At 43.1% G+C, this 25,742-nt stretch overlaps 1 protein-coding gene across 3 annotated transcripts in view; it reads left to right on the top strand.

The window, feature by feature from the left end:
• The window catches only part of dachd (dachshund d), a 92,905-nt gene that overhangs the window by 30,220 nt on the left and 36,943 nt on the right, over positions 1 to 25,742 (top strand). For all 3 annotated transcript variants that reach the window (XM_080291171.1, XM_080291172.1, XM_080291170.1), the window contains exons 2-3: positions 16,479 to 16,594; positions 22,990 to 23,142. In XM_080291171.1, coding sequence (XP_080147297.1) covers positions 16,479 to 16,594; positions 22,990 to 23,142 — 269 coding nt within the window. The remainder of the gene's footprint in view (positions 1 to 16,478; positions 16,595 to 22,989; positions 23,143 to 25,742) is intronic.

The raw sequence follows: 25,742 nt of genomic DNA, 5'->3' as shown, positions 1-25,742 counted from the left end.
CTGAGACTTGTGCAGTGTACATTTTTCGCATGGCATTAACACCGGCGCACTGGTGACCTCTGTAATGAAATGTATGGTACTGTTGACATGGCATTACAGCGATTCAACGCTGTTCATTAATCTTTGTTTTGCTAGAGTCCGTCTGGCATGTCCTTCGCCAAGGTGCGGAGCAGTGCCAGAAATTGTAAGGCTCGCCACATATTTCTGATGGCAATTAGCATGCATTCCGATCCACTGAGCCCCTCGCATAACAGCCCAATCCTTACAGCGGCCAGTCTTTATCAGCAGCCGGGTGATAGGAGTCATTGAACATTCTGCTGACAGCAGATTATTTTTTGTTTTTATACAGATGTCAGGCTTGAGTAGGTGATGTTTTCCACTCTTACTGTTGGTCTATGGGCCCCGCTTAGACTCTCATTTTATTCATAGATGACAGAACAGTCCGGAGTTTTTACCTTTTCTCACTCTTTCCCTCACTCCGCCTTGTTTGGCCCGCCTTGTATGTTTACTTATCTCAACCTCTGTCATTCCAGGTCTGGAAATAGGCCTGATATTTAAAGCACTGACACTGACTGTCATCCCTTGGAGGACAAATAGCAACACTCCAACAGCACTAAATCCCGTGTCCCCTTGAATTCTCACTGGATCTTTCAGCAGGAAGCAGGCCTGCAATTAATAAGCCGTTTAGGTCTAAAATCACTGATCTTCCCAAAAAAAGAGGGGGGGGGGGGGGGCCTATTCATACAGATAAAGAGAATTTTCTACAAAAGCCAGGAAGGAGAGGAAGTCCATTTTTTAAAAGTGCCAGCTGATGGCTCATGTATAATCGTAGTAGCCACGATTCTGATCGATATCATCAATGGCTACTGCTGCAGTGCAGAATTTGATCCAGGAGTCTAATGCTAATGTTCACGCCTGTGTCAGACACAATGTAATCTCTTCTTTTGGGATCAATGGCATTTTTTTTTTATGGTGTCATCGCTTTCCTTGTGTAGGTAGTAACACTATTCTTGAACCACATTATCTGTGGCGCGCAAAAGGCTCTGAATACGCTGACAGTTTTTTATCAGCATTTCAACTGTGAGGACTCAATAGAGGCCAGCTTCTTTTTTTTTTTTTTCCTGGAGTCTTCAGAGTTCATTACACTTACAGAAGTTATCCTTTTTTTTTCCTTTTGAATGTTAACAATTTAAATCTGATTTGCCTGGAGTCAGATTAAAGCATCCCTGTATTATTTTGTTGACATATTCAGGATGAGCTGAGCCCCCCCCCCCCCCCCCCCCAACTCTTAAACCCGTGTTGCGTAAAGTAATATCTACGTTTCTGGGGACGCATTACAATAATGCATTAAGAAGTCACATTAATAATGCACATATTTTGTCACATATTTATAACTATCCCCCAGACATCAACATGTCACAGTTGTTGTTAGATCCCCTTTGGTTTCAATTAAAATCTCGCTGAGGCAATAAAAATAGCCAATTAAATTGGAGCAGCCTCTTCAGAGGTACAATTGGTCTGATTAGATTAACCTTGAACATCAATTAGGGTTAAAAATAAGCTTAAATGCATATTAATAACTGTCCACCATATCCAGTGATAAACTATACTGCACTTGCATCACTCATCTCCCCTGTATTGATTCAGTAAGTGGCGTTGTTTTCACTTGATTAGCTATCATTCTCATTCATTTCCTCTCGTGCTTATTTGTAGCTTAATTATTTAGACCGGAATCTTTATTTATTTATTTTAATTTTTTTATAGTGCTCTTGTTGCGAAACATTGTGACTTCATTATCTAATTACAGGAGTGTGTTTCCAAGTTACAACAGACAATGGAGATGTAATGATGTATAACAGGCATCATCCTACGAATCAATCAGCGCTCCAAGTCTCCAAAGCGGGGCCACAATCACGACTTCTATCGCTCACTCTCCTCTCTTTTCACACGCATATTCTCACATATACAAGCACTTCTCTGCAATAGCTGGAGTGTGTCAAGCTTTTCTCACCACCTCCACCACCACCGCTGCCTGGCTGCCTTCAGTCATCCCACCTGGTAAACCGAGAGCGGAGCATCCGCACGCTAAAAATACGCCTGACGCTAATGTCACACCCTCTTGCCACTTCCAGCACCCAGTTCCCAAAGCCCACACTGGTGTGAGGGGAGGGAGCCGAGCAGACGTCTTTGTAATTCTTTTAATAACATGTGTAAATGGGAAAGGGGGCCTATCGGTCTCTATCAGGCCCGGTGAGTGGAGCAGAGCAGCTGATACCTCCTAGGGGCTGGGAAATGCCTGATTCATCTAACGGTTGGCGAAGCTGATTAATTTCACTCTTCCTTAAGAACGCATCTCGTCTGGACTCGACACGGCAGAATCTCGCGGTCATATTTTTGATTCTTCTCCAACCCTTTCTCCCCCCCCACCCCCCCACCGTCTATCCCTTTGCTCTCCTCTCTTCAGCCTCTTTCCTGGGCAGCGTTAGCAGCCGCGGCCACCCTCCTCCTCCTCTCTTAGCGCCCTTGGCAAATGAAAGGTCAAAGACGCTGCAGTGATTAATGAGCAGTAGACTCTGGGATCTCTCTGTCAACCCCCCGCCAGTCCCCCCCCCCACTCCCGCCCTGCCCTCCCCGTTCCTTGCATTATTTCATCTGCTAATCTCACACAACACTACTTAGTACATTGCAGAGAAAACAACATTGTGTGTCTCTGCTGAGCCGCGTAGACACCGGCCGATGAACAGAGAACGAGGAAAGGGGGAGGCAAGGGCAGCGCTCCCAGGATGATTTTTCGGGCCGAAGAAAAGGTGCTGTAGTGTAAATGCTGGGGCTCTCCACTCAGCTTTTCATCTCAAGATGTTGCCACCGAGTCTTAATGATTTTGGTAGTGTGCTCTCAGCACAAAAAGTCTACTTCAGAAGCTTTGGCAGCTTTTTATGGTGTAATTGAATGTGAACGTCACAGCTCCTTTCACAGAATAGATGACACTCCATGAGCTCAGACCAACTGTTTATTTGAAAAAGTAATGAAATATTTACTCTCCATTGCAGTACAGATTAGCAGCAGTAATTGACTGTGACAGAGGTCTATGCACAAGTATGTGCACATTTTATAGCGACAGGGAGAGGGAGCGGGAGAAAGAGAGGGAGAAAGAGTTGGAGGGCCCCTCGTGTTTGAATGCAGATCTTGAGGGCACAATAGGCCTGTTAGTGAGGCTGAATTTCTGCCTGTCACTTTCTCTCCACATGTTGCTTTTTCTTTCAGAGATAAGTGGGCCTAATGCTGAACAAATAGTGGAAATCAGAAGCCACTGAGAATCATTTGCCTCTCCTTTTCCCATGGCTCCCAAACAGACACCCAGACGCACAGACGGAGGGAGTGACGATGGGAGAAGGGAGAGAAAGATGGAAAGGTGGGGGTGGGACAGAAAAAGAAAAGAAGAAGAAGAGGAGAAAAAAACCTCAATGAGCAAAAACAATTTTGTCACCGCGAGCAGATCCAATTGAAAAGTCTCCTGGATGGGGAAGAGCTGGAGTTGTCAGATCAGGCCACGGCATTGAATAGATCCGAGCAGGCTAAATTGGCATCAGGTGTGGGCTTCCCCTGGCCGGTGATAGGCTCCCACATTGTGTTGGCTAGACATTTAGCCATTTTCAAATATAATGGGAGAAATGAATGCAAATGAGTGAGTGGACTGAAATGTATTTAAATGCAGATTGAATGGGGGGCTCTGTGTAGCGCCTGATAACAAGTTGCTTTAGGAGAAGGGCCACATTGTGTTGGATGATCCCTCCAACCCCCACCGCTCAGATCCCCCACACCAGCAGTCCTGTTCTCTCTCCCTCTGTCGCACTTGTGTCTCATAAGGGGCCATTGTTCACTGGGTAAACTCTCTCAAAACTATTTACATTACTCATTTATTTGCATTTCAAATATTTTGGGTTCTTTCTCTTTCTCATATATAGCCGACGCACATGCCGCCCGCCGCCTTGGGCTGCCCAGTGAAACAGTAATAAAAGGACAGGGGGGCTGTGGCAAGAAAAGAAGCAAAAGAAGAAGAAAAAAACACACATGAAGAAAAAGCCGGAAAAAGGAGGGGTTCATTCATTAATGATAATGTTCCTTATGTCCATAGCCTCATTAGAAGAAGCAGAGCAGCTAGTAGTATGCGTTTCACAAACAAGTTCCCCCTGCCCACTGCCGGCCGACCACTAGCCCACGGCGATCCATCTTCTCAAACGTCTCCTTCCCATATTTAAGGAGCTCTCGTTACAGCCTTTCCCAGACCTGTAAATTTATGGTGCACTCCGAGCGGTTAGCATAATTGCCGGGAATGCAGTCATTTCAGCGGGAATGTGGGAATTAGGGCAGGAGAGAAAAGGAAAGCTGTTGGTGTGTTAATTGAATTTCATAAGAATCCTTTCACAGCAGCAGCTTTGCCTTGTTCGTGGGGCAGCGTGGACACACAGGACTCAAATTGAATTTTCACGCTAAACATTTTTCCCCCTAGTACTAATAACAAAAAAAACCCCAAAACAAAACAAAAAAATCAAGTGTTTGTCTAAATAAACCTTAACACTAGGAATTAGAGACGTAGCTTTGCTTTAGCAAACAGTTCATTTTTCATCTCTCTGATCTCACAAATAGAATAAGTGAGGAATAACGGGGGGGGGGGGGGGGGGGGGGTGTTCTCTGACGGAAAAAATAAAAACAGCTTTTCTTCCTCATCTGCATTTAAAGTACAATTTACATGCAATTAAATTTGATTAATTAGACACACTAACCTCTGCCTGTCCTGTGTGCTCATAATGTATCATGCATTTCAATGTCAACCAACTCATGTTTGCTTCAAAACTTCTTCTTCTTTTTTTTTTTTATCGAGAGCCGTAGTTATGTTTCCTTTTACACAAGGGCATTAAAATATTATCCCGGTATTTAACGTATTTAACTCTTTGAAGTAATGCAGTCTTGGCTTAAGGGTGCCTACTTGAAGAAACAAGTGCAAGCGTACGCTCTGCACTCTGTTTTTTATTTTGGTTTTTTTATATCCAGAATGGCATTTATGTAAAGTTTGCCCTGTTAGCGTAGAGGGGCAGCTGGGGCAGCGACTGCAGAGATGCTTCAGTGTCCAGAAGTTTCCATGCAGTGATTAATAGGAGAGGTAATGTAGTGGGGAAATGAGTAAACACTCCCTTGCTCCTGGCTTTGTGCTTCAACGGCTTGATGACAAGGGCAGAGCAAGGTGAGAATTAAACAGACCTGCAGAAGAAGAGAAAAAGAAGAAAAAAAAATGGGAAAGAGCAACGGGCTGGAGGGGAGGAGTGAAGCATGACAGACCTGGGCAGTGAGTAGGAGTGTGGAAAAAAAAGGGGGGGGGAGAAGAAGGCCGCCTTGACAAAAAGTAGAAGTGGAAGTTTCTCCTGAAGAAGAATAATTAAAAGCGCTCAAGGGAGGGCAGTTTTAATTTCACATGTAAGGGGCTAAAGATTTCATTTAAAGGCGCGGCGAGCGGAGAGGAGGTTAATAAGATGAACAAAGCAGGGAATGTGAGAACATACAGTGTGAGGAAGCGCGTTGGACTTTCACCTGACACGTTTTTAATTATTGAACCTCTGATATTTCTCTGTTGAAGAGAGAGGGTGTAAAAAAAAAAAGAAAAGGAGAAGATTAACTGATTAATAGTCATAGTGACCAATTACTCACTCGCGAGGAAATAGATTTAACTTCACCGGAGCAACACTTGTCTTCGGTGGCAAACGTCAGAGTGAAGCGCTGCTTCCAACACCAAAGCTAAAAGCGTACTCTGGGTTGCTCTGGAAGTTTCAGTGGCTGCCCACTGGGAACACAACCGGAGCGTTGCATAATGCCTCCTTCTAAAAAAGTGAACTTGCTTCTACAGTCGAATACGCACTCTTGATCACTGAAATCTCACTCCATTAGTGCTATCTGAAGTTGATGTATCCCAATTATCATAATAAGATCGGCTTGGTCCCGTACTCCATGGGACTCCAAACTCTCTTACTGCCACAAAATGATCAAAAGGACTTTGTGAACTAGACCCAGAGTCCCAGCTGTGGGCTGCTTTGTTTCAGTAGTGGTGAAAAAAAGAACTTTAATTGAATACGATGTATTTCTTTTGCTTGTACTTTTGGGCCTAAGCAGTAAGAAGAGATGTGCCAGCTCATCTTCACCAGTTACGCACGTGCAAAAAGGCGCCCCTCTTTTCTCAGATAACCATTGAAGAATATAATACAGTTCGGTGTTTGCCGAAGCGGCACCGCCGGCTGTGGACTTCCTCTCCGTAAAGCCAAACAGTTTGCTCAACAGGTCCCGGGGTGTGTCCACTGCGCTCCTCCCTCTTTATGAAATCCCAAATATTGTCAGTGCAGAGCATGGGAATGACTGTAACACTCCAATCCCAAAATCCCTTTCGCCTCCCGCCACCACGTCACACTGCGCGCACACTGTGTTTGACACTTATGTATTATATGTTTATCAGTCTCTAATGAAACACTGACAAGTTCCCTACACAAGGGATACTGTGTTCCATTAATAGCCCTTAACGAACCTTGGGCACTCACGAAAAGACTGGTCCTATTGCAGCTGACAGCAGTGGGGCCCTCAGCCCCGGCCCCCTGGAGAGAGAAGATATTAAGCGTTAGCAGCGTCTGCGCTCCCTCCTTCAGTCTCCTTCTCATTTCTCTCCCTCTCTCTCCCTCTCTCCTATATGCATCTGTCTCCCTTGGAAGTAAAAGGTGTCTCATTCCATTTCTTCAGGCACACGTTACTTGACCACGGTGTTTAGCGGCGAGCTTGACAAAGAGAACAGTGTCAGTTAATTTGTCAGAGAGCATTTGTGATTGATTTATTCATCTAGGGCTCAACAAATGTTTGTACTGTGATGAATTCCCCGAACCATAATTTACTCTTAGCGCAAATTAAAGTCAGACCTGTGATCGCACACATGCCTACAAACACGTATGCGCCATTTAATTAGAAAGGAATAGTTTATTCGGACTTATTGATTTCAGTTGAAAAAAACAAAACAAAAAAAACGTGTTGAAGAGATTTTTTTTTTAATAATTTCAGCTTATTGGCAAACAAACTTTAGAGTTTTGTCGCCTAATTGCGAGGTTCTCGTGCTTCTTTTCAAACGTGACAAAGCCTCTTTCTTTTGCCTCGGCTTTGCTCTAAAAAGCTGCGCACATGATGCCTGTGATCTCTCTATTAGAATGTGACAAAACATTTGTTCTCGCTAGAAATAATGGCCTGTAACATCCTCTAATGTGATTCACAGTTTATTTGCAAGTCCATCGCCGTGTTGAACAAGGGGGTTAGAGGCGCGTCACACATATGGATAATTTTAAGCAGATGCATCTGGTGTGGCTACCACGCTATGATTAGTTTCCAGAGCGTCTGTGAGTGTGTAAACCATTGCCGACGTGGATGAAATATAGCCCAGGTTCACTGGGAGTGCAGAGAGAAGAAATGTACCCCATCTGTAATACACTGTGTAGACTAATATCAGCTCCTTTTCTGTGATATTGCAGTGAGATATCGATCTGGTAAAATTGTCCCATATTGGAGCTGTCTGTTGTGATATTCATCATGCTGTCACCTCTCCCCAGCACCTACGCGTTATTAGAAACCCGGGTTTGAAGAGGTTGAAGGGTTTTAGTCTCCGAGATGTAGCAAACAATTCATCATGAGAGAGGGAGAGAAGGAGAGCGGGAAAAGAATTCAGGTGAGGTGGTTCTCGGGTAAGATTTATGTCTCGTCAAGCTGTACATTAAGAATTATATTATCAAGCGAGAGCACACCGGCAGCAGCAGCAGCAGCAGCAGCAGCAGCAGCAGCTTCACTGCTATTTGCTGAGTAGGCCTATTTGCTGTCCTGCCAGGCTTAAATGGAGTTTTAGCTTTCAAGAGAAACCCCCAAAGTCTCGAGGAATGTAGCGTCTCGCCCAAACAGAGTTATTTGTGAGGTGCGCGGCACCTTGTCGAAAGCAGTTGTCATGTGTGTGTGGGAATTTCAGCGAGCCTGACGTTTTATTTTGTGCTCCGTGCCAATCACTCGTCAGAAACGACGCCTGTAACTTGGAACGTGCCACCTTCAGCTTGGCCCACACGTCAGGTTGGGACTCCGGGTTTGAGTTCTTGTTATTTCCTCTCTCTTCGCTCGCAGTCAGTGATTCTTCCGGAAGGATCACAGAGATGTATACAGACGGAATCCAATTCTTCCGTGTCTTGCAGAGGAGTCAGGCTTTGATTCGTCTTTAACTCAGTACAAATGCTCGTCTGGGGATGTGCAGGCTGGGGGTTCGCTCTGAAGTTGCTTCTCTCTCTCTCTCTCTCCCTCTGTCTGTCTGTCTCTCACTGGTAAGAATGTGTGTGCGTGTGTGTGTGCGTGCAGGCTAGGCTGTGCTCTGTTAGCCACAATGTTATTGCTGTAAACAGCATTTAAAGCACAGCTGGCCAAATTGATCAGGACCTGCGTTGGAGTGAACTTGAGCAGCCAAGAGTGGGGCTGCATAAACAGGGCTGCTTGTATCTAAATATGCAAACACTCTCCCAGCAGTCGGCACTCAGGGGAACAGACACTGTTACTTCTAATGGAGAAACACTGAGGAACAGTGAGAACCAGGCCTGAGCCCTAACCTTTCCATGTGTGCACACACACACACACACACACGCACGCGGGCACACAGAGGAAAAAGAGTACAGGAACATTTTTCCTGATTATGTAAACATTTCATTTCCTCCCCAGATCATTTTTGGACTCCTCCAAAGTATTTACTTTTCATTAATTATTGAAAAAAAAATGAGGGGAAAAAAACAGAATAAACAGTAGATAATTTTTGTTTAATGTTTCACACAGGATTCCAATCCTCAGTGCAATTAATGCTAATCACCACGGTCTTCCTGTTTAGCTTGAACGTGGAATGTGTTTGTGAGCCGCCGCTGTCTCTTGTGCTCCGTCTCTCGTTTTCTCTGCGCCTTTTTTCCTCCTCCATCTCTGCCGTTAGCCACCGTGTCTCCTCGTGTTATGATTACATCACCCTTTCTGTCTATTGTGTCCATTTGGACCCGTAATTAATCACATCCGACAATCCGACGGTCCTATTCCCAAAGCTTAAAAGCCCTATATATATATATGTATGTATATGTAGAGATAGAGTGAGAGAGTTAGATGGAGTGCATCAAGTATGTTGGAGGTGCTTACCATTTGTAGAGTACAGTATATTAATTGCTTATCGGTTTTTGATTTCAGAGTCATTTAGAGTCAATCGAACGCATAATTTTCACAGCTATTGTTCTTTGGGGTTTGTTAATTGTCACCCCACTGGCAGAATTAAAAGCAAATTAAAAGCCTTAACTATTGACTCTATCTGAAGTCACTCTCCACAACAATTTCACAAAACAATGGGGAGGATTAATGAAAATGCAGCTTGATTTCTGTTCTCCAAAGCTTTTGCTATGGGGAACCAATTAACTACCCTTCAGGATGACTTTCACTTCTAACTGCTGGTCTGTTCCACTGCCAGAAACTGGGATTAATTCTCAATTAATCCCTCCACCAGAACAACTCTGCCTTTGTCTGCTGGGGAGGACATGAGCATACAACACCGAGGTTACCCCAAGCCTGTTTGGTGGAGGAACTCCACCCCTCCTAAGATTGATACACCCTGTAGACTAGCTCTTCTCAAGCTGAAAATAAGAGCCATTAAAAGGGAATGGTTGACAATGATTTTTGTTTTAGGATTTTGAGCTTTATTAGCCATGCATATTAATGAGTCAATTAATTCCATTCGTCCTCGCGAGTGGCCTGTTTGTGTTTGCCTGACCTTTTATCTTAGATGCGTTCACGCTCCGCTTGGTTTAAGCACTTACTCCATACTGCGTTTCCCATAGCCTCATGTCCAAAAAGGGAGTTTTTATGTGTTTAGCACTAAGATCCCCCCCCCCCCCCCCCCCTTTTGTTTTCTCACTGCAACTCTCTTTCTCATTGGTCCACCCTCCCCCTCTATCTTTTTTTGTTTTTTCTTGAGCTTTCTCCCTCTGTCAGAATGCCTGCTGGATGTATTCTTCTCTAAATGTGACAGGAAATATGCTATTATAGCATGCAGAATATTTGCCTGATGGGATTTGCAATAAAATTACTACATTTCCTTTCCATTAGGATCTTTAAAACCCCTCTCTCTAATTTATGATTACCATGGCAAAAAGACATGTTATATACATAAAGACCAAAGTAGCCTCCAGTCCACATTTAGCCCATCCTGCTTTCAAAGTTAGTTGAGAGGACAGGAGAAATAATTGAAAAGTGCAGCTGGACTGTGTACAATCTTGTAAGGGATGCCTAGAAAATGAGATTAATCAGTGCACAGACATTGTGGGGAAAAGTTTGCAGTGAATGCCTGACAGTCGTGCTCTTTCTCTCATTTCAAATGTTGGCAGGCTAGCAGGCAGCTCCAAGGGAAATGCGCTCCTTTCATACTTGAGTAATTGATGAATTGTATGCAATATGCAAATGAGAATCCATAAATCTTATGAATGACAGCTTAATTTATGTGAGCCTTAATGAATGCAGGATTAGATTTTAATTAAATATCCTCAAAGGCACCCTGACTGGGTAAGTTTTAAAAGCCTTGTTTTGAAGACTTGTTTCATATGCATCGCAGTTCATGAAAAAGAGAGATCAGTGAGAGTGGTTAGATGAAATTTCCTAGCAGTTTGAAGATAAGACCTGTTCTGTTTTGCTAACCAAAGGCACTTGCAATTAATAAATATTGGAGCCAAATCATATCTACCAATCTCATTTAGGCTTTCCTGGAACTGCTCATTCTCATACATTTGATTAACTGCATTTACTTTAAGCGCTATCTGATTTCTAACATTTGGTACAGTATCTTTTTAATTAAGAGAATCATCCATTAGGCATGGAAAAGTCAACCAATTAGGCTTTCCTCATCAGTTCCCGTGATGTAGGAAGTCTGCTTACTCATTATCAGAGTCTGTTCATGTGGTGCTAAGCAATCTTAGACTCTGTAGTTATGGGACGTACAATTATGAAATCAGCTTTTAACATTAATGATGCATGGGAATAATCAGCAGTTTATCGCATTTCAGATCTTTTTTAGATTCGGTTTCACAACCGAAAGGCTTCAAACGGCTCTAATAGAGAGCGATTACAGGACTAAGCTCTTTATAGCTGCTGTAACATCGGTCTTCTCTCAAAGTCTGCTTGTTTCATTGCACGGGCTCGAGGACAGCGGAAGGAGCAAAACCGGCTCCGAGTTCCCCCGTACCGTCAGACTCTGCGATCGTCTCACCCAGCGTGGTCCTAATCAGGCCTGAGCCCAGACAAAGGCATCAGGAAGGCACCCACTCTCCCAACTACCACTGATCTCAACCCCGCACATTAGTCCACACAGGGATCAGAGCACAGACAGCACTTTAAAAGGGGTTTTAGTGGGATTGATGCTAACTCTCTCCCGCCTTTGATTTCACACCATTTGATCTGTGATATATTGTTCCGTAACAAAGGTTAACAGTTTGCAGGCGGATGCAGCTGTTCCTAACCCTAATAAATAAAAGTCTGTTTTTCTTTCCTTTTTTTTTCTCTTTCCTCTTCTCTCTGCTCGCACTCAAATTCGCTGTAATCCAGCTATCTAGATCAGATAAGTGCCGTGTGGCTACCTGTGCGAGGCGTTGTTTGACAGGTGCAAGGGGGAAGCTGATTGAGATAATCCAAGAATAGGTTCAATGCAAATACAGATACAAGATGAGGGTAAGGATAGATGGATGCATGAAAAAGATGGATGAGCGAATGCATTCCCATGTATCACACGGTGACTCTGAGATTATGATCATCACAACGAATAGACTGCCAAGGTCAGCAGGAAATATAAATCATCTTTTTTTTTTTTCTTCTTTTTCCCCGTTTTGTTGAAAGCAACATATAGCCCTGTCATTCTCGCTGGTTTTCATTTTGTCAAGTTGCTACGCTTTCTTTGATACACGCACGCTCGATTCTCAGCTAATTTGATTGTAGATTTTGAGAAAATCTCGAGAAATGCTACGCTGCTTATTCACCCAGAGATACTCGGTTTGAGAGAGCGGTCGACACTTTTGCTCAAACAGTGATTTCGATGAGCAAATGTAAAATTCTTTATTACTCTTAAAGTTTAATCAACAAACAAATGTAAAATTAAAGAGCACAACTTCCTGTTCCTTCTGCGTTTGCTAGCATTACACTTCTCTTGTCCAGCAGACCAAGTTTTTTTTAACACAACTCATTTCTCAAATTAAAGTTAAGCATCGCACTATTTTTTTCCCAGACAACAATGTTATCTGACCTGTGGGGATTTTAAATTGGCAGTAAGACAGCACAGACATGTTATTCCTATCTTTTTTTAAAAACATAGTTAACCTCTCAGGGGAGTTGTGCGCATATTTTTAAACCATTTGATGAACTGAATTAAAAAAAAAAAACAAACCTCCAAAAAAACCAATGCACTCAGCATATTCAGGCCCCTGATGGGTTCAGGGCGTCTGAATTTCTGCCTGACCTGGCACTTAAAAGGTAAGAAACTGCTTTGTTTTATCAATAAGACCTTGTTTTCATGGCTGGTCACCACCCCAGCAAACCAATCAATGGGGCATGCTCTGCTATCGCTGTGAGAGAAATGAAAAATAAACCCCAGATAATCCTTCAGTTAAAAGGTTACTCAGGGCGATAAAAGCTATTTTGTTAATTTATTTACTCTCTGCACTGGAGAGATAAAGAAAAGGAACAATTAGGGAATTCTAGGTGAGAGATTTTAAAAGGGCAATGACATTGGGTTAATATTTTATAAGACCTGATTGGCAGAGACCTGGAGAGGCCTTTTGTTTACACAAGCCCCAGACGAATGATTCACTCGCTTGTTTTGGCCAACCGGGCGGAAATGGAATAAATATCTTCATCCTTAGCTTTTAGAAACGTCAAACAAAAGACTGCGATAAAAGGTTAATGGCTCAATCATAACCACCAGGAAATAATATTATGCTCTTTCTCTGCAAACTCGAGCCACTATTGACATAATCAGGTTGAATTCCTAAAGATATCCGAAGATGGGAGGAGCGGATGACTTCTGTGTGTAACTGAATCCACTAAGGGAGTGTGCTCACTTGGGCTAAACATTACATTTGTGGTTTCAATTGATTTATAACAGATCGTAATCACTGCATTAACAGCGTTCTGGGTAATAAGATCTCAGTCACTGCTTCCGTTGTCAGAAACGAGACTGATGGCGAGATGTCAGATTTTTGCCGTGAGATCAAAAAGCATCCTGATATCTCATTCGATATTATGCCTCTTATTATACCTATCACCTCGTGTTGGCTTCCTGTAAACGGGGTGAGAACGTGAATTTAATTATTGTGCTTTTATTGCATTGTAGTGCTGAAATTGGACTCGTGTGGAGTGTATTGTTGGGCCCCGTGTAATCTGATTGCCTGCGCAGCGTAGTGTGTTGGATAGTATCAGGTTCCAGCCGACTCTGCTGGGTCAACACACGGCCGGGCCATTAAAGGAAGTCTGGTTCAGGGAAAGTTCACCAGTATTTTCTTTTCACCATAGCAGCAAAACAAGAAAAAGGGAGAGAATAGATGTGTAACATATTTGTGGCCCCAGCCCAAAGCTGGTGGGGCCTATTTTGCTTCCTTAATTGAAGCCAGAGAGATATAAGGGGGTCTGAATATCTTAACCATAAATATAAATAAAGCATGAAATAAAATTCTTTCATGATTGACCTCTAGAACAGAAATAAAGTTGTCCAAACAAGCCCCAATTTGGAACTCAGAGGCTCTTATTTCCTGAAACGTTTCGATTTTTTTAAGCAGAGAGAGAGAGAGAAAATTTAAAAATAAAAGATTAGAAAAGACAACAGCGGATAAGAAATGTAGCAAAGGTACACAAATTCCAATCATAAATCCAGTTGTGCTATCTTTTTTTCTGCAATAATGGCCTAGTTTGGAGCTGTTTCTGTGCCAGGCTATTTAGGGAATCAGCATCTGCTGCTTGATAAATAGCCTGGCTCTTTTGTTTGAGGCCAGGTTGAGTTCCTCCCTGGACCCGGCTTATTAGCCTGGATGGTTCTGACCATCACAGATCCGTATGCCTGGGAAAATGTGGCGCAAATCGTTCGGGAACATTATACACGTGCAGTCTTTGGAAACGTTGAGCAGAGGAGCCACTTCACCCCCTCTTTAATAAAGTGTTTGCCATTTCTGCAAATGTAGACGTCTACTAAGCCATAAGGAAAGGAGACAGTAGCATTAATTTTCTGAGAGGCTTTCCTGTTGCTCGGAGGTTCCTCAGTTCAAAGCTCCATTTTCAGCTGGTGTATTGCTTTCATGGCTCGCTGGTGTTATTTGTGTGCAGGCTGTAGATGAAATGCTATCCCTTTAAACACACGGGACAGAATCTCTCGCAGCCTATCCAAACATTACCTTTACTTAACTGGGCCTTTGTACCCGAGTTCACATCCTTTGACATGATCTAAGGTTGATGTGACATTTTTTTGTCCATTTGAGGGTCCTTTTGCTTTTAGTATTGTTAGTAAAAAGCCTTTTACCCATCACATACCCTCTATTGAGGTCTTTCATAAATAATTCAGCCAGAGTACAAGTGAAAGTGATGACAGCAAAACTGTCTGCGATCTCTCCCTCTCATAAGATCAAAGAGGTTCTTCTATAGAAATAGGAATTACGTTTCCAGACGTTCCTAGGTTGAGCGGGCACTCGTTTCTCTTTCCACCTCCCTCTTTTCTCCCTTTCCCTCCTCTCGCTTTCTGCCGCTCGCTCTCCCTCTTGTTACTTCTTTCTATCACTCTCGTACTTCCCCTCCAAAGGGACACAGTTGGGTGAAGGTCTGCTTTTAGTCCTAAAACCTCCAGCGCCACTATATGAGAGAGTCAGCACATTCAGACAGATAGAGTGAGTGCACTCTATTAGCAGGAGTGAGGTAAATAAACCTCGCAAGATATGGCTGAATAAATTTCGACTGGCGTCTGAACTAAAACACACTGCGTCATTCTACAGATACCGCCTTTGGGAAATACAGTGAAATGTACTGTAACACAAACAGCCTAGTGCTTGATAAAGTCTAGAGAAAGACATTATTGTTACATTGATTGAATCTAGATTGTTCTTGCAAACACCTTTTTTTTTCTTTTTAAAAAAAATGGTGTAATTCAGTCTTCATATTAATTATGACTGTTTAAGTGTGAACTAACTTTACCTGCAGGAGATGAATGAACAAAGAAATGTCTCGTACCTCAAAAGAAAAAAAAATATATGTATATAAAACTGATATATACATATCACTATCCATCCAGCTTTTCTCCTGTAGTTTCAGAACACTCTGGAAACCTTTTGGTGTTTTAAAAACGAGTCAAACTCACTTCTTGATAGAGAGCGCTCGGTATCCCGGTAAAGCTTGAAATGGACTATTGTATGTGAAATAATGTATGAGGCCAATATGTCACCTGTGTCACGTCACCATAATTCATCTTCAGCTGAGACATCCAGCCCCTTGTTCATAAAGAATATACCTCTATAGAATCTCGGCCCATTACATGCTCATTGTGTTGTTGTTTTTTTCAGCCTGTAGGCTTTTCTTTGTAACTATAAGCCAGCAAAGTAGGTATTGATTGAAACTCGAAGCTGTATTAATAAGTGAATGAGTAAGATGTGTGGAAAGTCAGGGGTGTATCTGCTTTGAAGGCCTTTTCTCCTCCACAGTAAGGTGGCACAGTCATTTATCACGGCTGGATCTGTGCCCCTCGTTTGGTGTAATAAAACTCCCCCATCAGAACCGTCCAACAGGTCTGAATCACTCTGTCACACCACCTTCCAGCTAAGGCACGCATTAAATCAAGCAAGCAGAACATTTCCTAAGGCAGCCATTGCCTTTTAATTTCCTGAAGAACCTTAAAATATCATTCATTACCAGAACTACACATATTTGGTTTTTAAAAGTCTCATAAATCAATAGTGGCCTGACTGCAATAATTATAACAAGTTAACATGTAATTTCCAGGCCGAGGGCCGCGCGCTGGATTTTAGCATATGCAAACGAGGCAATTCAAATAGTGTGGGGATATTAATACGGAGGAACAGGTAACGAGGTACGGGTTATGAATTATGCATCAAAAAGTGGTTGATCTTCAATAAAGGAAATGAATTCACCGTGTAATCTAATTAGTTATGGAAGTCTATTATGTTGAGCTGCAGAAAGCAACTGTCCTTGAAAAGAAATTTATTTACAGTACATGTTAGCTCTTTGGAATGGAATTGCATTCTGGAGTGCTCCAAATGTTAACACTCCCCCACCACCGCCACCACCACAAAGCACCAGACCAGCACTACCCACACGGCCCCTCCTCCTCATTTCTCACCCGACTTCTTCCCTCTTTCTGCCCGGTGTTTCAGCTCCAGACCCGGCCGGCCTCCGAAGAGAACCCAGAGTGTGACATCACCGGAGAACCCCCACATCATGCCCCACTCAGTCCCCGGCCTCATGTCCCCCGGCATGATCCCGCCCACAGGTATGGTTTGGTCTGTATCTCTCTGTCACTGTTGCTAAGGCTCTGATTCACTCTGTCTAGGTCTCTTCCACACACACAAGCGCACGCATGCACATGCACGCTCAGCCTCCCCACGAGTGGCCTCCCCGCAGCTTGTCCTCGAAATGGCAACCAGTCCAAAGTGACACATGCATCCAACCACCAGACACCAGCCGCTCACTCGTTTACCAAAAACAGATCCTCTGCTGTCCACCCCCCCCTCCCCCCCTCGCCGGAAACAAAGAGGAGGAGAATAGATTGGAGTGGAGATCTTTTCTCTCAGATTATTCCAGTAGATGTTGCATTTTGCCTTGAGTGCATTCTAATTAGTGCGATTAAATCCACTCCACTGGTATATGTACATAGGCAGTGGTGATGCTAAAGCAAGCTTATCGCCACAAGAATCAACAACAACCGTTTGTGCCCTAACTTACCCCCGGGCCAAGTCTTATTGCAACTAATGCTTTTGTTCTATTTGTGGCTGGCTTCATTGTGACTGCTTTGATGTTGGTGGCTGTAAGTGCTCTGCTTTGCATATTCTGCTCTCCTTAGTGATACGTCTTTAATGATATTACGCTGTCGAAAGGAGCTTTGTGCATTCTATTTAACCGACTATTCTTTTTTTTTTTGCACTTTTGCAAAGAGATAAAGCACCGCAGCAGATTTTCCATAGTGAACTTGAACACTTTTAATGATCCCACTGAACACATTTTAATTCTGTTTGTTTTCGTATTCGTTTAAGAGCCACCCACTTTGAAATTCACTACTAAACGCGGGTGCCGGTTCAGTGCAGGCCAGTGCTTTGAACTGTGGGAACAGGATGAGGTCACTGGCTATCTGCGCAGCAGTATAGAAGGCAAACTTAAAGGCTGAAGTGAACACAGAGAGGGACAATGATGAGAAAGACCCATGTTATTTAGTGGAACATAAAGCAACAGAAACGCCTTTTGATATCATCCCCTTTAAGCCCAGAGGGACTCTATGATCTTGACATTTAGTCAGGGTATTCAGGGGGCAGCGATAAAGTAATTGAGGTTTTCTTTTTTTTGGTCTTCTCATAACTGCCTTAAGCTTCCTAACTGTGGCGAGATGGAACTTTTTGCACCAGTTTCTGTGTCGTAATTAAACCATTTATTGTTTTGATGATAGTATTAAGCATTAAACGTCAAGGAAGTTACAGACTTTGACAGATTAGTAATTAAGTATAATTGACCACACATAAGTTAGCATCTAAGTAGGCGACTAATTGATCTCCCTGTCATGTCCAAATGTTCTGATTGATGATAAAAAACGACATTGAGAGACTGTCTTAAATAGTTACACCATCGTGTCATGTCACATTAGTTCATTTTTCAGATGAGTTAGCGCCTGCACAGAAAGACAGAATACGGGCCGACAGCTCTTCCCGAGGCTTCACCAATTCTTCGAGCCGCCCACAAAATAGCTGCGCCCTTTTTCATTTGGGCTGCGGATGAAGAGCGCACAGTGTTTGGTTCACAGTAACATGTCATCCCTCTGCTGATGTTCCAAGGAGATAAGCAGCATTAACAAATATGGTAATAGTGGTTAACTATTGCTCAAACTGGCAAAAAAGTTTCATCTTGAGATCGAAGCAGGAAGTTGTTCAATTATCTCATCTCCCAGCTTTAAAGAGCAGCATGACAGGCACTTACTTAACCGTTTTACAGTTTTCCCTTTTATTTTATTTCTTTTTTTCCTTCTTTTTTTTTTGGCGCAGCTCTTTTGAAGCGTCAGACTTAAGGTCATAGATTTAAGTTCGGTGGCTGTATCGGTCACATGTGAGAAGTGCATGAGAACAAATGTCGTCTTCACTCATCAGGACCAGAGAGTGGATGTGAGACACATTGTTAACATACACCAGTTCCATTTAGAAATAGACGTTTTAATGTGCTGAGTTAGTGCTTAGTTTTACACTTAAGGACATGTGTGAAGGCACACGTGTGTCTGTGTGAGTGCCTGAACGTGTGCATACTTCATGCCCCGAGGAAGGGGGTGTGGGGCAGGGGTTTACGCTGGAGCCTTTCCAGTTGCTGATGCATTACAGGCAGATTGGCCCCCAAATCGGATTATTTGCTGTGGACTGACACCACACTGAGATGACATCTCCTTTAAAGTGGAGAGGTGGCCTCCACTCACACTCTGGCCACTACTTAAGCAGCAGCTTCAATATAATTCATTTATGTCCTGGATATGGCTTCAATCTTTTGAATAACGCAAGAGTACTGCATTTACCATTAGAGAAATGAATGTCACCTACATCTTACCGAGGTGCATCCTGTACTTTGCTGATAAAAAAAAAACCCCAACAACAATATTTCCTAATGCCTCCTGGCATTGCCTCGCTTTAAGAGCGACACAGAGAGTTGCTTCTTCTTCTCACGAGTGCTGTAAGTGGAAACATACAGTAATATTTATCCTCTTTCAGTGTACAATTAGCACGTCATCCCCTGCTGCAGAGTGGATCATCTAATCCATCGCCACTTCAAGCTGCTTTAAAATAGATCCAGTATGCGCCAGGTAATTTAGTGTCAGTTCTTTGTGCCTCTGCCCCTCCTCTTTGAGTCCGCCGCTTGTCATAAGGTTAGCACGCTCTGTAATTGATACTAAATTTGTCATGATGTGGATAGCACAGTTCAAGTGGTTTAGTGTACCTAAGAGTCGCGTTGTTCCCATCCCCAGTTTGTCATTGCTGTGCTGCCACCAGTCCATGCATAAAATTAGGCGGCCATGCTCATTGACATGGAGTGTCTCTTCCCTATTTATCCTGCTTGCCCGATAAATAACCGGTGTTTTCATTGTTGCCCATGGTGCAGTCCCTAACAGAGAGGAGAACAGAAACACAGCAGATAAGCTCTTGTTTTTTGTTTGGGTTTTTTTTTTTTTTTGAGAGGGGGGGGGGGGGGAGTTGCAATCACTGCAAGAGAAAGTCGTAAAAGTCGGTCTTTTGTGTACTGATGTGAAGTTAATCTGATTTTAATTTAATTATAAGAGTTAGTTGCGGAGGGCACAGGCATTGGGGTGTTTGTTGTAAGAATGTTCTGACATTGGCGCAGGTATGGGGCAGCTAGCATGTTAATTAATGATGAAGATCCTGACAATATGCAGAGGCATGACAGCGTTAAGCCAGTCGGCTGCTGCTTCCTTTGCATATTAATAGATCCTTCATTATTATTTAATATGACAGCTGCTCCAAGGGCTACCATCAGACCTTGTCTCTGTTATTTGCTGTTTTGTGCTCCCCATGTGACAGTACCATGCTATTCTCTATTTGTTGAAATGTTCCCCCCTTTCTGTTTCCTTGCTGGTGTGACTCTCAACATGCGACCGTGATGCGCTGTTAGTTTTGTGCTCTGGAGGATTCGGACTCGCCGGCGCGTCTATACGAGAAAAGTGTCTGAATCTAAAGGTGACTTTGAAGGACTATATGAGGCTGGATTGTTTTGTTTGCATAGTAATGAATGCAGATTAGCACCGAGTGGGATTGGTCCTGTTGACGTTTAGACTTCTAGTGGCTTAATAGACTTGTTGTTGGGCGCCAACATCTCCCTGGCTTCCTTATTACACGCGCTGTATTGAGGTGTGCGTTGTGTGGATATGACAATTGATCCGGCGAAATGAAGCAATTATCAGAACAAAGATTTCGATTTATGGAGTGTGTCACTTAGTCAAAGACAGGGGTGGATGTTGCGGGCGAATGATAAATGAAAAATGGAAAAGTGATCATTTCATCCGTTTCACAATGGTACGAATCAATTTCCTAGCCTTTATTTTCTCGCTAAACGTTTGATCAAAACTCATCACCTCCTACTTTCCGTTTCCGTTTTGCTTTAGTGGCTCTACAGTTTAGTCGACTAAAGAAAAAAATTATATTATATATATATGTGTTGAGGACAGATAGGCTGCAGTGCAATAAACCACCGTATTCCTACAAGTTAGAGAGCATCAGAAAGCTCCATTGCTGCACTCCTTTTAGCAGCACCTGATTTGTGGGGGGAATTTATCACACAAACAGCCCAGAGGTGATTTCAATATTTACTCGGCAGTCTGTTCTGCATACGTCTCATTTGGAAAACAGTTGACTCTTGCCCATTATACACAAATGAAGGCTGACCTTCAGACTGGGCAGAGGCCACATTCATTATGTGGAGAAGTATCACCTTCTTATGAGGCAATGGCTGTTTTCCCCCTCCTCCTGCCCAGCCTATGCATATGGAACAGCAGCCAGGGCCCACTGCAAACGAGAGGGCCCTCGCTGACATGATGTATACTGTACGTCAATATGGTACTGATGTATTTTAAGATGCAAACAAGGCTTTAAATTATATGCACCTCCATGTCAGAGGCTCAGAGTGACTCTCACCATCTGCCTATCAGCTGGGGATGAGAGGAAAGGGTGTCCAGGCCGGTATGCTCTTGTGTGCGTGTTTGTCAGTGTGTGTGTGTGTCTGTTAGCGCTTGCATGTGCTGGCATGTATCTATTAGAGCCACGTGTTTGATTTCTACCTCTCCTTGTACTTGTGTCTCCCCTCAAATGCATGGCTAATAGCTGCTTTGAGTCCCATCACGGAGACGTGACAGCTTAGCGATGATAAACGGAGACGCCGCTTTGTTCTGCGTCAAACGTAAGGCAAACCTGCATATCAAGTACAAGCAGCACCCAGTGAAAGGGCAGGTGATATACCGTATTGTGGATATGAGTGATTCCAGTAATAGGTACATATCTTTTTCTCGCCACGCATCTTTGATTTTGTTGCTGGGGCTGGCGAGAAGAGTCGTGGGACTCTCCTGAGACACGCCAAGCCTAGAGGAGCTTTAGCACTATCTGTCCCTGCTGTTTGAGACCAGCCTCATGAATAAAGATTTCAGTCACGTTCAATACACCAGAACCCTGGAACTACCACAATGACAGACCAGTGCTTTATGATCTCTGCAGTGTGCTCAGCATATGTATGGCTGTAATATTAGACCTACTATGTCAATCACATCAAGTTCATTTTCATTAAAGTGGATGACCACGTCTAAACTTGCTATTTCGGGATGTATTTTGAGATCACAGAGGGGATTCAGTGGTGTCAGTATTCATGTAGTTTAACGAAGCAGCTAACTTTGGCCTCAAGTAAATCCATGTAAAATTCTCAAATACATTCAAATTCAGTTCAATTCAATTCAATTCAGTCCAGGTTTATTTATTTAGCGCCAAATCACAACAACAGTCACCTCTGAAAGAGCTGTATATTGCAAGGTAAAGACTCTACAATAATACAGAGAAACCCCAACAATCAGATGAGCCTCTATGAGCCAGCACTTGGTGACAGTGGGAAGGAAAAAACAGGAAGGAACCTCAGGCAGAACAAGGCTCACAGAGGGGCAGCCATCTACCACAACTGGTTGACTGGTTCTCTCTTGAGAAGCCTACTAAATAACCCATATCATCTCCGTACAAAAAACCAGTATGAATATTTGAGTATATTTGAGCCAAGCTCATTGCCACTTTTGACCTGTTGCCTCATCAGTTTCGTACTTCTGCAGACCACAGAACATTTTGAAATAAGAGATGATACAAAAGTTCACATATTGCCTCCTTCTTCATTCCTTAGTTAATTTTCACTCATGGCCCTCTAACTATTAAACTTGCTGGTCTGTCTATAGGATTCCATTGTGCCCGATGACTCGCCTTGACAGTGAGAAGAGCCCTCTTATTATGAGGCACGACAATGTATTGCTGTAAGAAACACGAGCAGCACTGTGAGGTATTATTCAGGTCGATTAGCTCTGATGAATGCATTAGACGGTATCACTGAAGTACCCTCCACAATAAGATTCAGAGGACGCAGCTCAGCCCCTATGTCTGTTCACTTTAACCCGCTTTACTTAATGTTTAATGCCCGCCCCCGTCGCTGTGTCACACTGCATCACTATTCCTCATTCACTATTATAAGCTGTACACACAAAGTGCTTGCATCATGCGCTGTTATCTTGACTGCATCTTTTTCCATCAAGGTACAAATACATCAATACACAGCGGCGAGGAATGCCAGAGTCTCTGAAACATTCATAAAAATCATATGCTGCCACACACACGGGGATCCATCTCATCAGCATGATAACCCGCTGTGAAGATATCCCCTGTCAGAAGATGAAAAACAAAGTCGTGATCTCGCAGGAGCTTATTCCCCATAGTGTATAAAATTATTCATTGTTTTATTATTTCAAAAGTCTGCCCTCTGTTTTCTTTTTCCTTCATTTTTTTATTTGCCAAGGAGGCTTTTTGAAAGGTTTCGCAGGTGCAGTGGCTCAGCCACAGCAGACATGTAGCGGTCTGTAAGCGCACTGTCTCCTCTGCCTCTTCTCTCCAGGCCTGACAGCAGCGGCGGCAGCAGCTGCCAACGCAGCCATCGCAGAGGCCATGAAGGTCAAGAAGATCAAGCTGGAGGCAATGAGCAGCTACCACGGCAACGCCAACCACCACGGGGTCGACGGAGAGAATGGAGACCTCAGCTCCAGTGTCGGTGAGGATGCCCTTCATACACGCACACACTGTCACAAATACATCTCGCATTAGTGGGAAAAAAATGCAAGCCGCACACAAACACATGCGAAGACCTGCACACTTGTCACCGTTTCAGCACACGCTCAAAGAACTCATAACTGTTCCAAGACTGCACAATTATCTGTTTAAAAAATTAGACAGAAAATGTCCAGAGAGGCAGGGTATTATACACATCTCAATCCTCGGCCGTATAAAACGAGAATCAACACATTAGGGGGAAAAATGCAGACTGGTTATTAAACAAGTTCCATTTTTGTCAGGGTTGTCAGTAAGTTTGAGCAAATTTGCTTTGATTTGCAAGAGTGAAAGCTTATGCGGTTCCATGCATTGTTCCAAAGGTACCCCAGCAGGCAAAAAAACAATGCTGGCAATCAAACCCTTCATTCTCTCTTTACATGTATCCTGCCTCCTTTCTTTCCAGCCGAGGCAAAAAAGTCCAAAATAACAATAATTCCAGAGCAGGTTTAGACTGAAATATGTCAAAGAAGAAGGTCGTTTCTACACCTCGTCATTAAAGCAGACACACTGTTCTTTGTGTCAATGGAGCTTTGTCAAAAGTAATAAAAAGGTTATACGCACACAGAGGCACACACAGACACACAGCTTGCCTTAAACCGAAGACTCGCACGGTGTTCTTTCATGAGATGCTCTTTCCACTGTGCTGCTGCCTTCTCAAAGTTTATAAAGCAATAAACTATTGATTTTAGTTATTTTGTATGCACTGGGAATGCCCGCTTTAGTAATGTAAGTCATGTTTTTCCGAAAGTGTTTTATGTTGAAAGAAAAAAAAAACAACTCCTAATAGCTAAGTGAAACTGTGAACACAGTTTCCCAAAGCTATCAGCTTTTAACAAGGTCTAATTGAATTGCTGTGAGAGCTCTGGTTTTTCACTATGTGCCATTTCAATTAATTATTAGCCCTAAAATGCAGAAGGATTTTTTGCAATATCACACACGAGCACTTAGTGTATTAAAGAGAATGATAATGTATGTTAGCGCGGATTCATGAGCCCGTTCCGAATTATAAACCAAGTGTAATCCCCGTAGCTTTGCCTGCTAAATTGAGGTTTTGATTCACTTACTGTAATAAATGGCTTGACTCCTGAACACATTTCGACAATAATACTTGACACCATGGAGCTTGTGGCGTGCGAGATGAAAACAGGATGTGTTTCTAAGCAGATTTAACAATGCGAAATGCATAAAGTGTGAGGTCATCACTCCGAGAGAATGGAGTGTGTAAAAAAAAAAAAAAGAGAGAGAGAGAGAATACGAGCCTGCGAGGTCACGGAAATAAAGATAAATGTGAGTACTAACAGCAAGGCTGTGGCAATGGAGCTAATAAGAAACTGTTTTATCTTTTTACAATTTAAATTGTAACCTTGAGCCCACAGCCAGCCACACAGGCTCCCGGTAGAATCATAATTCTGGCAAGGGGGAGCAGTTCTAGGTGTGGGTGCATGGGCCACAGCATTAGCTCTCTGAGTGAAATATATGGCAGTGACGCCTCTCGGCCCCATCCACAATCAATTGGATTCTTTTCCTTTAATATTTACTCGCAGCGATGAGATGCTCGTCTGCATGGTGATGAACAGTCTGCCACTGGCGTTTGAAGGTGACCTGTCAGTGAGTATGGACAAATCTCTCGCTCGCAGAAATGTAGAAAATAAATCATTAGGGGCAGGCAGTCAGACAGGGGCCCCTCTCTCTCCCTCACTCTCCTCGGATTTAAATCAGCTCAGATTTATGATTTGAATTAATGCTTCGTTTGGTCAAAGGAATGGTCGCAGAGACAAATGATGTTTGGTACTGAAACCATCCTAATATTGATTACTGGGTGTCGCAGCAATCTCTTGTTTATATCAAGCACTCTCCTGTGACAGGGTGGCCAGCAGGAGTCATCCTGATAATACGCTGGAGATATATGGCCCGCTCTGCACTGCAGAGCCATGAAACACAAGCTAGCAGCATGTTGTCTTCTTCATCTAGCCCCAGACTTTGCTTCACATGTTTTATTTTTAATGAAGGCATTTTGGGATTCCACAGTTGCGAGACTTAACAAGGAAGCCTGATTACAGATTTTACTTCAGATTCCATAAAGTGGCTCGCTCGGGTTTGATTTATGAGCTTTTTTTTTTTTTTTTTTTGCTTTCTTTTTTTTTTGAAGTGCGAATCCCTAATATATCCAGCACTTGAGCCTATTATCCAATAGCTATCGAGACGTATAAATCAGTTGACTGATGTAGCAGAGGGGGAAATGCATTTGGCTGGGGCTTTTGTTGGGACTGGACTGACTGTTGTTCAGAGTGCTGACTGGGGAATGACTTCATGCTGTTTTTAAAACAGACTCAGACCACAGCTGCTCTGAGGAAATGGACTGGCGTTTTATAATCAAGCGGCTTAAACTAAGACCCACACAAACGGATGTGTTTACTTACACAAATTATGTTACCATCCACGATAGGAATTGATATGATAATGAGCATCCTTCTGATAATACCACTAAGGACATAGATCCATTTAATCAGAAAAGAGCCACTACATCAACCCGTGGAGGGG

The sequence above is a fragment of the Astatotilapia calliptera genome, chromosome 16 (assembly GCF_964374335.1).
Source record: "Astatotilapia calliptera chromosome 16, fAstCal68.1, whole genome shotgun sequence".
Lineage (NCBI taxonomy): Eukaryota > Metazoa > Chordata > Actinopteri > Cichliformes > Cichlidae > Astatotilapia > Astatotilapia calliptera.
Note: the sequence above shows the minus strand (reverse complement) of the source record. Positions and strands in the feature narration are given on the sequence as shown.